The 17,290-nt window shown below is 31.7% G+C and overlaps 1 protein-coding gene across 1 annotated transcript; it reads right to left on the bottom strand.

Annotated features, from left to right (window-relative positions):
- Positions 1–1,376: 1,376 nt before the first annotated feature.
- On the bottom strand, positions 1,377–15,418 carry LOC125817104 (MLP-like protein 28). The gene is made up of 4 exons (XM_049496680.1): positions 15,406–15,418; positions 13,691–13,742; positions 2,229–2,350; positions 1,377–1,693 (listed from the first exon to the last, which is right to left on the bottom strand). The coding sequence occupies exons 1-4, from the start codon at positions 15,416–15,418 to the stop codon at positions 1,428–1,430; spliced, it is 453 nt and encodes a 150-aa protein (XP_049352637.1). The 3' UTR covers positions 1,377–1,427.
- Positions 15,419–17,290: the final 1,872 nt, after the last annotated feature.

The raw sequence follows: 17,290 nt of genomic DNA, 5'->3' as shown, positions 1-17,290 counted from the left end.
TGCAATTTGCATTGCTGAAGATATGATGAACAATAGAGAGTAAAATGCCAGGGAAATGATGAACAATACAGAGCAAATTCGTAAAGAAATTTATTGTTTTCAACTCGCCCCGCCTCACATATATCTTGTCCCGCCCAGCCCGCCCCACATAAATTTATTATTTAATTAAGGAATTAAGATACAACATTTAATTCAAATCAATTAAGTCACATATCTCGTCCTTATGTGTATCTAACAGCTTGTGATACATGTTTCTGATAGCCGAAAATGATATAGAAAGTAATATTGAAAACTATCTGAATTCCTAGTAATTAGGATCTAAAGTAGTGAAATTTATGTAGTTCACCCTTTTATTTCTTGTCAGATAGATTTAAATTTTAATTTCATTTGCCTTTTTTACATTTCTAATTATCTATTAGTTGGAACTTGGAATTACATTAGCTTTTTATTTCAAAATCTCAAATAGTTAAACCCCGTTAAATACTGAAAATTCTAATCCCCTAGTATTCTTAAATGTAATTTTTAAATTTTTTAAAAAATGTGCATATTTTTGGAGATTTGAGATGTAAATGAGAAGATATCTTTTCATTGTTTATAAATTATCCCCTCCATTCACTTTCACTTGTCACTTATTCCTAAAATAGTTTTTCATTTTTATTTTATCACTTTTGACATATCAAGAAAAGACACAAGTTTTACCCTTAACATTAAATACTTATTTTTCAAATCATTTTCCAAGACCTAATACTAAACATCATTTAATAGAGATAGTTTGATAAAATACCTATATCAATAATTGTTTTCTTAATAAGAGTGTCAAGTCAAATAGTGATGAATAAAAATGAACGGAGAGAGTAATAAGAGAGTCTTGCCTCAGATTCATAAATTGAATATACTAAAAATCCAAAATTCTACTTTTCTTTTTTGTGCATTTTTTTCAAATAAAATCTAAGTGTCAGGTGATTTATTCCGTTTATTAAGTTAGCCGAAGTTTTGTAATTTGGATTTCCACTATTAAAAAATGATTTTCCATGTATAAAAGCTCAAAAATAAAATGAGCTTTTAAAAAAAAATCATGTATATACTTGATCCTTTTAAATAATTAGCACTATATATATAAATTAGGAGGCAAAGAGCAATATAGTTGACAACATATCACTTACACGAGAAAGACACAACAAACATACAAAAAAGTACACAACCATCAAGGATTGTTTTTTTACCATACTTTCAAACAACAAACAAAGCAAAGTTTATTTATGTAAAGCTCACATGCTTATATATGATCACATCTTAAGTTGCTCGGACTATTCAAAATGTTGCCACATTTGTATCAGATCTTTCAAAAATGTACTATTTTAAAAGGATTCGATACGCACCTAATGACATTTTTGAAGAGTCCGAGCAACATAGATCTTATCAATTCATCAATTGGCATGGTGATCATCAATACCTTTTGTCATACCAACAACCAAGTCCAGCAAACTTATAAGTTCAGGGACATTCTCATTTGGCCTTTCATACTCCAATGTCCAGCTTACCAAATCGATTTTGTCTTTTGTTTCAATATGAAGAGTTGCTTTAAAACTATCATATTTATCCGTTATATCTCCTTCAAATTCTTTGAGTATGAGCACCTTATTTTCATGATCTACAGCTTCAAGCATTTGTTTAGAGATCTTCTTTTCCCCATCTGCTTACAAAAAAAAAGAGTTGGAAATGAGAAGCAACATAGAGTTGACATGTTAAAAAACCATCTAAAGAGCTTTATCTCAATCATAATCACTAAAAATTCTAGTAAAAAGGCAGGTTAAACACATTCCCCTACCAGTTGAATTTAGATGAGGAGCCGGATGACATTTTAGTCGATACTAAAAGCGTAAATACGTTAGGAGCGAAGAGTGTTCGAGAAGGTTCAATAGGCCGAAATGAATTTATAGATTTATTGATATCAAATTCGTAAAAAGAACCAAAATTTTCAAGTAGGATGTGGATGATAAATCTTTGTAAACGCATTACATGCACTTTTATAGACTTAACCCGCTACTCCGTTTTGATAGTAATTTCTTATCTATATTTTGTGTTCGATATGAAAGTAAAATAATATTATTTTAAAAACATTTGTATATATCTAAAACAAAATTATGATGATGGAATGAGTAGGGGAGGGGAGGGCAAGGGTGGGGTGGGTTGGGGCTTATTAGGACATTTTTAAATATTTAGCTTACCAAGGGTATAGGTCCAACAAATTTTGGATCCAACCGTTCCAATGTCACCTTCAAGAAGATCAAAACCTTGTACATGCAAAGGGGACATAGTAGAGACATGGTGTGGTTTATTTGTAAAAACACCACGAAACATCATGCAAAGGGGACATAGTATTTCATATACATGTGAATCACACTAGAATCATATATCTAGTGTGATTCACATGTGTCTGGGATACACAGACAAATCTCGTCCATCTCCCTTCTGTTCTCGCTCGTCTCTCTCCCTATTTCCTTGAATCTGATAGCAAAAAACATGTATCTAACTTAAAATATGGTATGAAATTATTAATTAGTAAGATAAAATGTAATTATTTCAAACTATAGGAAAAAGTAGTAAATATGGTAGAAACATTTGTTTTATTAGATAGTTTCTCCAAAATTTATTTGGACTAATAAGATAAAGTCATTTGTTTAATTAAATAAGTTATCAATTGTTATTTCTGTTATAAAAGGTAATTTAGATTAAAAAACCATAAAAAAAAAATTTATTAAATAAATAAATAAAATAAAATATTTTTGAACTAAGTATGATATGTCACACTTTGTTTGGATGGTTGTTACCTGTTGTATTGTATTGTTGTTAGTTTAAATATAATATTTGTTTTGATTGTTATTTAAATTTTGTTGTATCGTATCGTTTAAATTCATCATTAGGTAAATGTAACGACCGATTTGGTGTGATCACGTTGTTACATTAATATTTTCTTTTTATTTTGTCTTTATTTTTTATTTAATAATCATAATTCATCTTTTATCCTACTTTTTCATAGTAGCTCTTGCCCGTACCCTACTTTTTATGTAGATCTATCATTCAAATTATAGATGTGTGTCATTATGCAACGAGAACGATATGGTCTATATATCCAAACATTGTATTCATTAAAACAATACAGTACAATATAAAATAATACAATACATTACAAAACAATACGTAACAATCATCCAAAGAAATAAGCTATCATCATCAGGATCCAAAGAAAATAAAGAACTAGATTTGTCTGATTAACAAACAGAATACAATAATAACTTTAAATATTTTCTTTGGGTTATGAAAGTCAGAGCAAGAACAGATCAAGCAAGATATGTTATTTTATTCATTTCTTTGATCAAGCAAAAATTTTTTTTGTCCACTCATTGAGATCTTGGAATTGCAATAAGATCCCCGTATAACGGAGAAGCGTTCCTTAATAAGATTTTTCTTATATTTAAGAGTTGAATTTGAGATTTTTGATTAAATTGTGAAACAATAATATATAGATATAATAATGTAATAATGTATTATGATAGTTGAATTCTCTTTAATGAAAAATTGCAGAGTATATAAATTAAATATAGTAGTTGATTATATACTAAGTCTTGAACTCTCTATTCAATTAATTCTTTATTAAAAAAAGAAAATCAATATTGTGTTTAAGGGTGTTCAAAATCAGTTATTGCTATTACTAACTTACTCCCTTTGTCCCAATTTATGTGGCACTTTTCGTTTTTCGAGAGTCAAACAGTTTAAGTTTGACCGGGAATTTGCGCATGAAATCTTCAATTTTTTGAAATAAAATTTATATATTTGTAAACTACGTAAAAAGTACTATAAGTCACAATAATTGATAATTCAGTGTGTTTAAAAGATCTACGAAAAATTTAGGTCAAAGATAGACTTGTTTGAATCTCGAAATTTAAAAAGTCCCACATAAAATGGGACGAAGGGAGTATCCTTTTTCGACTAGTAAACTTGATCGTGATTCATGCAGTTATTTTATAAAAGAAATATTAAAAAATTATGAATTCTCTCTTTGTCATCTAACAAATATATATTCTCTCTTCAGTTTATATTAAGAGAACTGCTGAGGAATAATATATTTTTTGAAATTTTTTCTAGGATATAAAAAAAAGGCTATTTTCAATTACGGTCCTTTTTATTATTTCTAAACTATTCTCCTAGAAAACGTAAAATAGTTAGTAACATCATTAAATGAAATATATATATATAGATAAATCTTAACAATGCTTTAAAATTTTGAACAATTCATTTCTTTGGACTATAAAAAAGATTCCAATATAGATCTTAGAGGGAGTACTATATTATCTTTCTTTCTAAAATAAGTATTATTTTGGCGAAAAAATAGATCGTTTCAAAATAAATGTTATTTTAGAAATTTAGGATAAAAAGTAGTAATTGTTTTCCATTATACTTTTATGTTAAGGAACTACTTCTTAATAATGTTCAATTCTAAATAAATACTAAATAAATATGTATAAATTATACTCCCTTCATTAATTTCAATTTGTTTGTCCTATTCTATTTTATTTAATTTGTTCTAAAATGAATGTAATTTAATTAGTATATAATTATTTTTTGAAATTATGGGATTCAATTTAGCTATGACTTTTAGTTTTAAATTCATATTATTTAGTTATAGCTTTATTATTTTATATGTCGGTAATATTTATTTATATCTTGTAACTACTTTGAGTCAAAATCAACGATCAATGACGAATAATACCTTAATTATGGACCTCTTCACATTAAATTTGTGCAAACAAAAAGTAATTAACAATTTTAATTATCTAAATATCATATTAAAATTTAATTAACTTTCTAAATTCTATCTATATTTGTAACACCCCAGAACAATTTTGAGCTAAGACTCGAACCATCCTTCGTCGTGAGTAGGATTTTATCGAGGAATTTAAAATTTATTGAGTGTTAAGGTCACTAGATATAACACCTTGAGTTCCAAAAAGAACTAAAGAGAAAATCATTCCTAAGTTCCTTTAAGTTTTGGGTCAACTTCAAACGACATAACTTTCAGTAAAGGACGAGTTAGGTGGCCTATAAGATATCAAATGAAAAGTCTTTGAATTATCTTTTCATCGCCACCGAGTTTTCTAAATTTTGAGTTCGGATGAGTGAGATATGCTCGTTTGAAATCAGGCTATCCAATTAAGGAAAGTTACCCAAAAATAGTGAGGGGTATTTTGGTCTTTTCCTTATCCAATCAGATTTAATTCGTTTTTAGTATGGTTTTAGGGGTGTAAACTGATTTGGTTCAGTTTTATAATCCTAAAATACACTTAGGATTTTAGAAGAGAGTTCAAGAAGAGAAAACAAGAGAAAGATGGGAAAATAGGGAAGGTTCAAGACGATCAAGATTCTTGCGATCTTCGAGGGGTTTTCGCCAAGCATTTTCTCCTAAGAAGTATGTAAGTTGTCATAGTGTTGGGTTCGTTCATCCACACGCCAATCATGAGTTTCTTTTATGAATTTCATCCATAAGTTTGTTTTGTTGGGATTTTGATGAATTCTTGAGATGGAAGTTAGTGATTTGAGAATTGTTTTTAGTAGATTAGTCTGTACTTAGGTTGGGTATTCGAATCTAAGTGATTGGGGAAGAAACCATTGGATTCTAGGTGAGTTAGGGTCCAAAAACGAGAATGAAAAGTCGTCGGGGTTTTCTGGGTTGGGGCCTGGCTGGGGCAGTGTGCCCCAACCACACCTCTGTAGGTAGAGGCCTGGCTCCCTACACCACTCAATGCGCTAGGGTCGCCTTCCCCACCTTTTCTCCGTCATTTTGCCCGTTTGAGTCCTTTAAGAGGGTACCTTCAAGCCTTATCGATTTTGTCACGACCCGAGCCTACACCCTGGACGTGGCCGGCACTCGAAGCGAACCCTCATCCTGGCTGACTACAAGCGGAAAACTAATTCAAGCATACAAAGCTTAAAAACTGAAATAAAAGTTCATAAAACCTAAATTAAAACTTTAACTCAAATGAAAACTCTGAATAATAAAATATATTCAACTCGCCCCAAAATTGGCAACTTAAGTCTTTGAAATATTTAATAAAATAAATAAATAATACAGACTTCTCAACTATATTGACTATCTATAAAGCCTCTAACTGATAAAGATGGAAGTCGGGACAAGACCCACGACATCCTGACTAAACTAAAAAGTAAATGAAATCATCCGGAAACAAGAAGGCTCACCATAGCTAACTCGAACTCTCGAATGTATCAACGAAGCTCCTGTTGATGATCCTGAATACCTGTGTCTGCTTCATGAAAAGATGCAGGCCAAATGGCTCAGTACGTGGAATGTACCAGCATGTAAGAGGAATTCTAAAGCATAAACATAAGCTTGAAACTTGATAAAACAGGAAACATACTTACATCTTCTCAAACTTACACAACTCAAGGATATTCAAAACTACTCAACTTACTCAACTCAGAAGTACTCAAGGATAAGATACTCAACGCAAAGATATGATATTTGACTCTGGGTACTCAACTCATCATGACTGAAATCATTTCAATATAAAGCAATTTAAAACAAGTGCAATATAAAGAAACAAACTGTTTAAAAACATGTTGTCAACTTTGTGTGTACGCAAGGATACAACATAACTCTGAAATGTATGTAAAAATACAAATAACTGTGTATATAAAAATACAATAACTTTTGTGGGAGTTTCTCTAACCGACAACCATCACTTACGAGCTATATTGATGATACAACACTTTACCTCGCGCTGCCAAGGACCATCCTACACCTTGTCATCGGTATAGGACCTTACTTAACTTAGTGGATCCACTAGCTTAACTTACGTGATCATCTAAAAAGTATGACCCGTTAAATCTCATGTTGGCCACATGGTTCTTATGGAGATTTGAGTTAATATGAACTCGCGTCCCCAAATCGGTGCTCAATACTACTCCCAAAAATATACTTTAGCTCATAAGAGTTTTAAACACCTCTTTCTTTAGTTTGAGATAATTGCTCAAAGCTTAGCCCAAAGGCTCTTTTGGAATCAATGTTCCCTTTATTGAAAACTAGCCCAAAGGCTCTCTTGGAATCATGTTCCCTTTTCTTGCTCAAATGTGTAAAAACATGTATAAACTCTTAGGGAATACTTAGCTCCCTTATAACTTTTAAGAAATGAATTCAACTCTTTACTCTTTGCTTAACTTGAAACTTTCAGTCTTAAAACGAAGTTAAAACGTTTATACAAGACTTTACTCTTACTCTTTACTTAACTTCAAAGCTTAAGTCTTAAAACAAAGTTAAAACATTTGTGAAAGACTCCTTAAAATATGGTTCATGCCGAATTAGGGACATGAATGACTCAATGCAAGGTTTTCAATAACCATAGATAGAACTCAATACTTGGAACTTAAGAACTTCAATGATACTACTCATTTAAAGAATGTTCAACTCAAAGGGTTCATGCGGAATTATAAGCATGAACTTCTTAACTCAAGAACTCAAAGATACTTCTCAAAAGGGCTAAGGAACTCAACACTTAAAGGCTTAAAACTTGAAGATACTACTTCTCTGAAAGATGCTCAACTTACGAAGTTCATGCGGAATTATGGGCATGAAACAACTCAACTCGATGGTCTACATAACAACATGGACTCATGTATATGACTCTTCTCATTATCTTACTTACTTTCTCAAAACTTAGTTCAAATCTATAGTTAGTCTCAAAGGATTCACAATTGAACTCAAAGGCTTACTTGAACTTTACTCTTAACTCTCTATTGAATGTGAATTATGAATTCAAGAGTTTTGGTTCATGACATGAAGGATCTCATGATGACCAAGTAGATTCATGAATACATTCTCCTCGTCCTCATACTTACTTGCTCGAGTCTTGAAACAAGTTACTAGTAATTGTAGAAGGCTCCTCAAAGACTCTAAGGGACCTTATCAAAAGGTTTAAAAGAACTCTCAAACTTGACTCTCAACTCTACCTTGAATTTGATTTATGAATTCAAGGTTATAATCATGTTTAGGAATGATTTTAGGTGTTTAGAAGTATCTTAGAGTAGTTAGAATCGAAAATGAGTGAAGGTGCACTTTCAATGAACTCAAATGGGGCAACCGACGACAAACTGGGTGGGGCAGGCGACCCTGGCGCAATGGGTGGCGCGGGGCGCCGGCCCCTAAACTTCAGAGGTGGGTTTGGGGCGCTCTGGCAAGCGCATCGCGCCAGGCCCCCAACCCAGAAAATTCAGCAAGTTTCTTTTCTCATTTTCTCACCCTATTTCGCGTAGAATCAAATGGTTTCTTCCCCAATCACTTAGAATTGATTACTTAACATAAGTACACTCTAATCTACTCAATACATCCCTTAAAACACTCACTTTGATCTCAAGAAATCAGCCAAAACCCAACACAACAAGATTTAGAATGAACTTCAAGAACACCTATCAAGAACTCAAATCTTTCAACTCCAAGAATGAAATTTGCACTGAAAATAACATGTTTGGCGTGTGGGTGAACAAACCCAACACTATGGAAGCTTACATACCTCTTAGGGATTAAACCCATGGCGAAAATCCGCAACAAGATGCAAGAATCTCGACGAACGCTTGATCCTCTTCTCTTTTCTCCTCTTTTCTCCTCTTTTCTCCTCTTTTCTCTTCTTTTCTCTTTTTGAACTCTCAACTAAAACCCTAGGCTAATTTTAGGATTATAAAACTGAACCTAATAGGATTAGACCCTTAAAATATTACTAAAAATGAATTAAATCTGATTGGAATACCCCTCTCTATTTTCGGCTAACTTTCCTTAACTGGGCTGCCTAACTTCAAAAGGTCATATCTCACTCATCCGACCTCGAAACTCAGAAAACTCGATGGCGTTGGAAAGATAATTCAAATATATTTCCTACAGTATCTGGTAGAACACCTAACTCATCCTGAGCTAGGATTTATAATTGTTTGAAGTCGACCCAAAACTCATATTTAGCTTAACTTGCAAAATTTCAGATTTTGCTATTTCCAATTTAATTCTTTTTGGAACTCAAGGTGCTACATCTAGTGACCTTAACACTTAAGAAATTTTAATTCCTCGGTAAAATCTCACTCACTATGATGAACGGTACAAGTCTTAGTTCGAAAAAATTTCTAGGGTGTTACAGATTCTAAACTACTTCTAAACATCTAGAAATCATTCATAACATGAATCACAACCTTGAATTCATAATTCAAATTCAAGGTATATTTAAGAGTTTAGTCTTGAGAAGTCTTTCGAACATTTTGATAAAGTCCATTTGAGTCTTTTTGAGAAGTCTTCTACAACTTCTAATAACTTGTTTCAAGACTCGAGCAAGTGAGTATGAGAATGAGGAGAATGTATAAATGAGTCTATATTATCATCGAGATCCTTCATATCATAAATCATAACTCTTGAATTCATACTTCATAATTCAAATTCAAGAGAGAGTTAAGAGTAGAAAAACGTCTTTGAGTTCAATTGTGAATCCTTTGAGATCAACTAGCGATTTGAACTAAGTTTTGAGGAAGTAAGTATGAGAATGAGAATAGTCGTATACATGAGTTCCATATTGTTATGTAGACCCTCGAGTCACGTAGTTCATGCCCATAAATTCCACATGAACTTCATAAATTGAACATCTTTGAGAGGAGTAGTATCTTCCAGTTCTAAATCTTGAGTATTGAGTTCCTTATCCTTTTGAGATTATATTCCTAATCATGAGACTATTACATGTTACCCATGAAGTCCTTGAGTTGAGTTGTTGTAACACCCCAGAAATTTTTTGAGCTAAGACTCGAACCATCCTTTGTTGTGAGTAGGATTTTACCAAGGAAGTTAAATTTTTCTAAGTATTAAGGTCAAGTCACTAGATATAGCACCTTGAGTTCCAAAAAGAATTAAAGAGAATTCATTCATGTCATTCCTTAGTTCTTTTAAGTTTTGGGTCAACTTCAAACGACCATAACTTTTAGCATAGGATGAGTTAGGAGACCCACAAGATAGCAAATGAAATATCTTTGAATCCTCTTCCAACGCCACCGAGTTTGCTAATTTTTGGGCTCGTATGAGGGAGATATGCCCTTTTGAAGTCAGGCTATCCATTTAAGAAAAGTTACCCAAAAATAGAAGGGGTATTTTAGTCTTTTCCTTACCCCCACTTATTCTAAATGTGAATTACACCCAATTAAGGGTCTAAACTAATTAGAATTAGTTTCATTCGTCCCCAAAAGCGTTTAGGGTTTTAGAGAGAAGATTCAAGAGGAGAAAAAGTTCAAAGTTTCAAGCGTTCGTTCAAGAAATTCAAGATTTCGCCCAGAACCTAGTTCTTTGAGGTATGTAAGCTTCCATAGTGTTGGGTTTGTTCACCCACACACCAATCATGAGTTTCTTTTGCAAATATATCCATAAATATTGAGCAATTTAATTTCTTGATGAGTTCTTGATAAATGTTCTTGAAGTTTCCTTATCGATTAAGTTTTGATGTATGATTCTACTTGGGTCAACTTCAAACGACCATATCTCTTAGAATATAAGGAGTTACGTGGGCCATAACCTATCAAATTAAATTTATTTGAATATACTTTCCAACGCCATAAATTTCGTGTCAATCCAATTTCTGAGTAAAAAGTTATGACTATTTTAGTAACTTGATACAATGTTGTTATGAATTAGCTGACGGGGAACATTAAAAAGCGTCATTTTTGTCTTTTTATCTCCAAGAAAACCCTAAACGAATTTCTTGACTAATAAAAGGCTTAAAACAATCATATTTTCTTCTTTTAATCCATCATTCTCTTCTCTCTCAAACCCTAGGGCAAAACCCTAAGGAAAAATCAAAGTAGAAGACTTCATTCAAGATCCTTTCAATCTTTTTCATTATTCTTCTTCAAGGTAAGTCTTTCTCCAAGAATTCCATTCTTTTCAACTCAAATTCCTCCATACAATTATGAATCACTGATGAAAATCATAATTCTTGGCCATAGAGATTTCAAGAAACTAATTCAAGAATCTCAAAAAAGGTTTTCTTGATTGTTTACCTTCAAGCTAGAGTTTCAAGGCTTCTAATCAAGTTTTTCTTCAAGGACCTTGTTCTTCCAGGTATGTAAGATTATCATAGTGTTGGACTAGTTCGTTCTCACGCCCTACATCTACTTTCAAATTAGTAAAAGAGAAATCTAGGATTCTACCCCTAGATTTGAGTATTCTTGAAATAATTGCTTCTAATCCGGTTCATGTTTTGATAAGCTAAGGTTGGGGACATTTTTACGTTTTTTAATTATACATATTAAAGTAATATATATAATGAGTCCTCATTATCCTGCATGCTTAAAGTGGAAACATCATGAGTAGACTAAAAAATATTACTTGAGTGAAAAAATGAATTAAACATATGTTACTTGGTCTGTTATTTATGCTCTGACTTTCATTGCCCAAAAAAACATATCCAAAATAAATATTTTATTTGCTTGTCAATTAGGCAAATCTATCTCTTTAATTTATTTATCTTAGATCCTGGGAAAGGTATCATATTTCCTCAAATCTGCTCTAATTCATTCTTTAACTAGTTAATTTATTAGTGTTTTACGCGGTCACATATATTTTTTCTTATATAAATTTAATTATAAAATGTAAAATATTTTAAAATGATGAAGTTCTTGCAAAAATGAATTATTTATCATTTAGTAAAAAGGAAAGTGTAAATTTAATAAACAACATATGTAAGAATGATATTACTAGTTATAACAACACTTTCTCGTTTTCAACATATAACATTAGATTTCTAACAAATAATAAATTAATAAAATAAATAAAAAAAGGAAAATAAATTAAAATAATTTTAATCAACTAATTAATAATATATTTTCCTTAATTATAGTATTCTATAACTGATAGGATATCAATACCCTAATTTTCTCTCCATTTATTGGTCATTATTTTAGTTGTTATCAATCTCCTAATTAATAAGTAGTATCAATCTCCTATTTGATTCTTCTTTCCTCCTTTTTTCTAGTTGTCAATTTTTTTTAAAAAAAATTACCACGTAATAGTATTTGGCTGATATCATTTTTAGGTGTTTTCTTTTTTGAAATTATTTTTAAAAAAATTAAAATAATTAAGCATTTTTATTTTTGGAATATGATATTTTTATAATTTTTTTAGATGAGTATTATTTTTTTTGTATCAATCTGCATGAATGGATAATTAGTTTCTGTTTGAAATAATGTTTTTGTTGCCCTTAAACTTTTTTATACATTATGAATAAAAACTACATCTCTAAATACAATTACTAATAAAAACATTATTTCCTTTTTGTTATAAATTCATTGAATTAGTGGATCGTCCATATTCTCAATAGTGAACTAATTACATTCATGTATATGTATGTGTATTATAGGTTCTATGAACCATTTTGGATAAGAATGTATCTATTTATTATGACACTTAATATGGTGATTTTTGGAGTGATTTCTCAACCTATAAATAAGATTGTTCATTCACCATTGTTAAAAACTTGAAGACATTTGAATAAGATGATCTCAACATTATGCTCTCCGTATCTCGTCTATATTGTTTTGTAGAAACAATATCAACAAAATCAACAAAGCAAATTACATTTATTTCATGAAAACACAACAAAGCAAATTACATCATTATGAGAAACACAAACATCAACAAGCACAACCACTTAGAATTCTTCAACTTGAGCAAACACCACTTTCATAGAGAATATGAAAATCCCTCATTCACAATAAAATAATTATACATTTATGTCGTCAACAACCACCTTAACAACCTTCTTCTCCCCCTCTATTTTTTATGGAAAAAAAAAAGAGCGGAAAATTATACATTTATACAAGTTGATACATTATATGTGATGTTTATCTCCAAATATTGAATTACATGACATAAAAATTTTTGTTGGACGGTATATTTTTGAAGATTTACTATTTATAAATGAACATAATCAAGAATACAAATAAATATTATTATCGGCTCAAAGAGAAGTAAAATCGTTGTTTGGTACCCAAATTAATTATATGATCGAATTATCCTTTATGTTAACGTTTTATTTAGTGTATACTTAAATTATTTTTGAAGTATTTGTCCAAAATAATATTTAATTTGTGTATTTAATTTTACTTTTTATTTAGATGCAATGATTATTTATTATAACCGAGCATCTGTATTTTATTTATTTTCCGGGCCAAATTTATTTTTAAACATATTTGCTAGAGCTTATTGTTTTAGCCAAATAAAAAATTTATTAATAATAATCGAGTTCTAATTTTTTGTTTATCTTTTTATTTCTAATATTTTGAAGTAAATTTTAGTTAACTATATTTGTTCCATTCCAAGGTCAACTACAAATGCTTACTTATAAAATTAGGCTAATTGGGAGGAAGAATAGTCCTACTTTTCGATTATAAATAGAGAAATTGTTATAAATAATCGCTAATCAAAATAAATAATGTGAACATACGATTCAATTAAAAAAAATATGATTACAAAATATTATCGATAGTATAGTTCCAGTTAACATTTGAGTCAACGGTACCCCAATCGCCTTCATGTAAATCAACTGCTTGAATAGTTTGTGGTACAACATTTGGAAGATGGTGTGGTTTTTCACAAAACATTTCATGAAATAAATCCTTACAACCTTTTATGTCTGTTTCTGAAATCAACTTTCCTTTTTAGACCCATTTTTTTTAAAAAAATATTTTGTAATATAGAAGTAGAAGTATTATTGGAAAATTTTGATGTGTAAAATAAATCAGAAAATGTCACAACCCAAAAATGGATGTGATGGCACTCGTCTTATCTCACCAAGACCAGTCAGCCTAAAACTCAACCATTACTATATAATGCGGAAAAATTCAAAATCAACTAAAACAAATACCCCCAAAATCTGGTTGTCACGTGTACAAGCCTCTAAAGTATTACAATTGATTCAAAAGAAAACACAAGTCTCAAATGAACTTGTCTCTAGAATAGAACAAGATCATAATTAAGAAGAAAGAAGGTCCGCTGAAATAAAAAAACAGCTACCTCACAAACCTCCACAAGAAGACTCGGACAAGGAGAAGAGAAAATACCACAAAGGTCTGGGCTATTAACCTACAAAAAAATGTAATAGCAAGGGGTGAGTACCAAACCACACGGTACTCAGCAAGTAAACCTCTAAACACGAGCTAAGGGGATAGAATACGAGTACTCCTTACGCTCCAACCGAACCTTCACAACTACAATCTGTATAAAACCAGCCCAACCTAACAGTTCATAATTTACAAGCATATATCTCAACAACAACATTTTAACAATCATATATTCTCAACAACAAGCTCAATATTCATCAATTACCACCTCCACAACTACAACCTGCTTAAAACCAGCCCAACATAACAGTTCACAGTTTACAAAGCATATAGCTCAACACAACACTCTAACAATTTCATATCCTCAACAACAACAACAGTTTCATATCCTCAACAACAACACTCTAACAATTGCATATCTTCAACAACAAGCTCAATATTCATCAGCCACAAGTTCCACAGAAAGGCACTCACAAGATCAGCAACACACAAGATCAAGTTTACCAATAATAAAGAAGTGCAATGCAATGAAATGCAATGTCAAGTATAGTGATGGATGTCTGACCTAATGATACACACCCGTTGTCTCTCAGTCCGGGACCCATGGGGGACATATTTGTCCATGCATCCATCGCGGCGCACGATACGACCCTCGATAATAGTAACCATCGCGCCGCGCGATACGTCCCTCGAAATATAATATCCATCGCGGCGCGTGATACGTCCCTCGAAATGGTACATCCTCTTATCACATAACACTTATCACAACCATGTCTCAGAATAATGCAAATGACATGTTCACACAAAATAGATGAGGAGATGACCATTTTCATGACATTGCACAATTCACAACAACACAATCATGATACAACAGCAACAATGATTCGACAAGTCTTTCAAACCATTCTCCATTCTCAATTCTCAACACATCACACACAAACAATTAATCACATTGTCTTTTATTACCTCTTTTTCATCATTAGAATTAATCAATGTGGACAAGTCAACCCATCACCAAGTCTCATCACCCCCAAATACACGAATTCCATACACTTAACAAGGGTTTAGAAATCCGCTTGCCTCAAATAATCGAACACACTCCGAGACTTGAGCCTTCCCTTTTCGTTGAGCTTTCAAATCAATGCAATCTATTCAAGTACATAGTCACAATAAGATTCCGAAACTAACAACACTCATGTCACTATAGGTTTAGCCTAGACCCAAAAGCTTACCCAAATTTATAATTAAGTTCCTAACTCTTGATGCCCATTAACTTATCAATTCTTCCAATTCCTTCAAATATCGTAAATCTACTGACATTCACAAAAATACGAACAACAATGACATTATTATTTTCCCAAGAAATCAATTAGGCCTTAACTTAAATAGAGTAACAATCTAACTTCTTTAGTGAGCGTTCAACTTACTACTTGAAACTGTAGGTAGCATGTATGGAAAATAATTATACATATACTTCTAACAATTCAATTCCCTTAATCCCCAAAAATTGACAGCAAACAAAAAAGGAATATAATAATAATAACAATACTATTAGCACCCACCGTTACCATTCATTTCCAAAACAACTCACAACCCATTTTAACTAACATACAACAATTTCACCTTAATTTCCCCAAACTATTAACTAACATCAAAGAAAAGTCTCATATCCTAGTAGAGTTTCATCCGCCAACCATAGCAATTTAACCAATACGCTCTAGTCCATCAATATATATATATAATATATGCAACAATTTGTATACATATTTATTTATTTACCTAAAATACTCCTTGTTCCCGCCGCACAAGTTCTCCACGAACTTTTCTTTCGCTTTCGTCCGCTGAGTTCTTGCGTTCTCTTTTCTTTTTCTTTTTCTTTTCTTTTTTTTTAATTATGACCCAATAATTTTCAACCCTAATAATTATTTTCCTATATGGGTCAAGTTGTATTAAACTAATTATAAACTTAACCCATTAAGCATTAACTAAAATTAGTTATTTAATAATTAACCATCAATTAGTTCAGTCTAGTTGAATGGATATTCAAAATTTCCAAAAATGACCTTCCGGGTCATTACATTATCCACCACTAAAAACCATGTTCGTTCTCGAACATATAAAAGAAGAAGGAAGAATAACCGACGTTACCAAAAGCCTAAGTTATGACCTACCAGTTGGTTGTTCATCTCTCCAAGTGAGTTCCTCCTTAAGACCATTCCATCAAGATCAACTACTAAGAACTGAACTTTCCAAACTTTGGCAAATCTATAAATCAGGAGTAATTACCAAGCCACATACTAACCCATGAATCCAATCTAAATCGAAACCCATTGAACCCTAACACAATCATCATGATGAATATTTTCTCACATGACCAAGATAACCTTCTGAATCAATATTGAGTACAACCAGAAATGAGCCTGAATCAACCACCAGACGCTCACAATGCACAAACCATCACAGATCTTTTCAAGATTTCCTTCTCACAGCACAATCTTTTCCCGAGCTTAAACTATAAAAATTGATCTTTAGACATCGGGTACCCATCAAGAGAGGATCACACTTATCTAACACAAAGAAGGAAATGAAGTAAACACCCAACAAGCGATACACTTAAAATGTAAAACTTAGACAATTGTAACTCTTCATAGCTCTTATATAAATTCTCATAAGTAAGGTTGTGCGTATAGAACTACCGATATACTTCAACTATCCCAAACAACACCAAATCTATCATAACTGAAATGACAGTCTTTCCAAGGATCATACCCTATCAAGAGGGCACAAGAGGATCGGTACATCTGATCCACCACTAGGGATTCACCCATAGATGTGGAAACACGAGTAGCATAAGTGGTGAATCATACTCCAAATAATATCAAGTACGAAGAAGGTGGTCACATAAGAATATACAGAAGAGAGGTCGAATAACACAAGATACTTCTTCCATAGTGCCCATATGAATAAAATTCTATCCATTCGACTCTATCTCTTGATTTTTAGCTACCAACAATCAACTAGACTGACCCCATTACAATATTACAAATACTACATTCATCAAACCCCACATACTTCTCACAGTACTTCATTGAATCTAACACTCTTAATACCAACAACATCATAACTACACCAGTCATTTACC

This window comes from Solanum verrucosum, unplaced genomic scaffold, assembly GCF_900185275.1.
Source record: "Solanum verrucosum unplaced genomic scaffold, falcon-dt-bn FXZP01000094.1, whole genome shotgun sequence".
NCBI lineage: Eukaryota > Viridiplantae > Streptophyta > Magnoliopsida > Solanales > Solanaceae > Solanum > Solanum verrucosum.
Note: the sequence above shows the minus strand (reverse complement) of the source record. Positions and strands in the feature narration are given on the sequence as shown.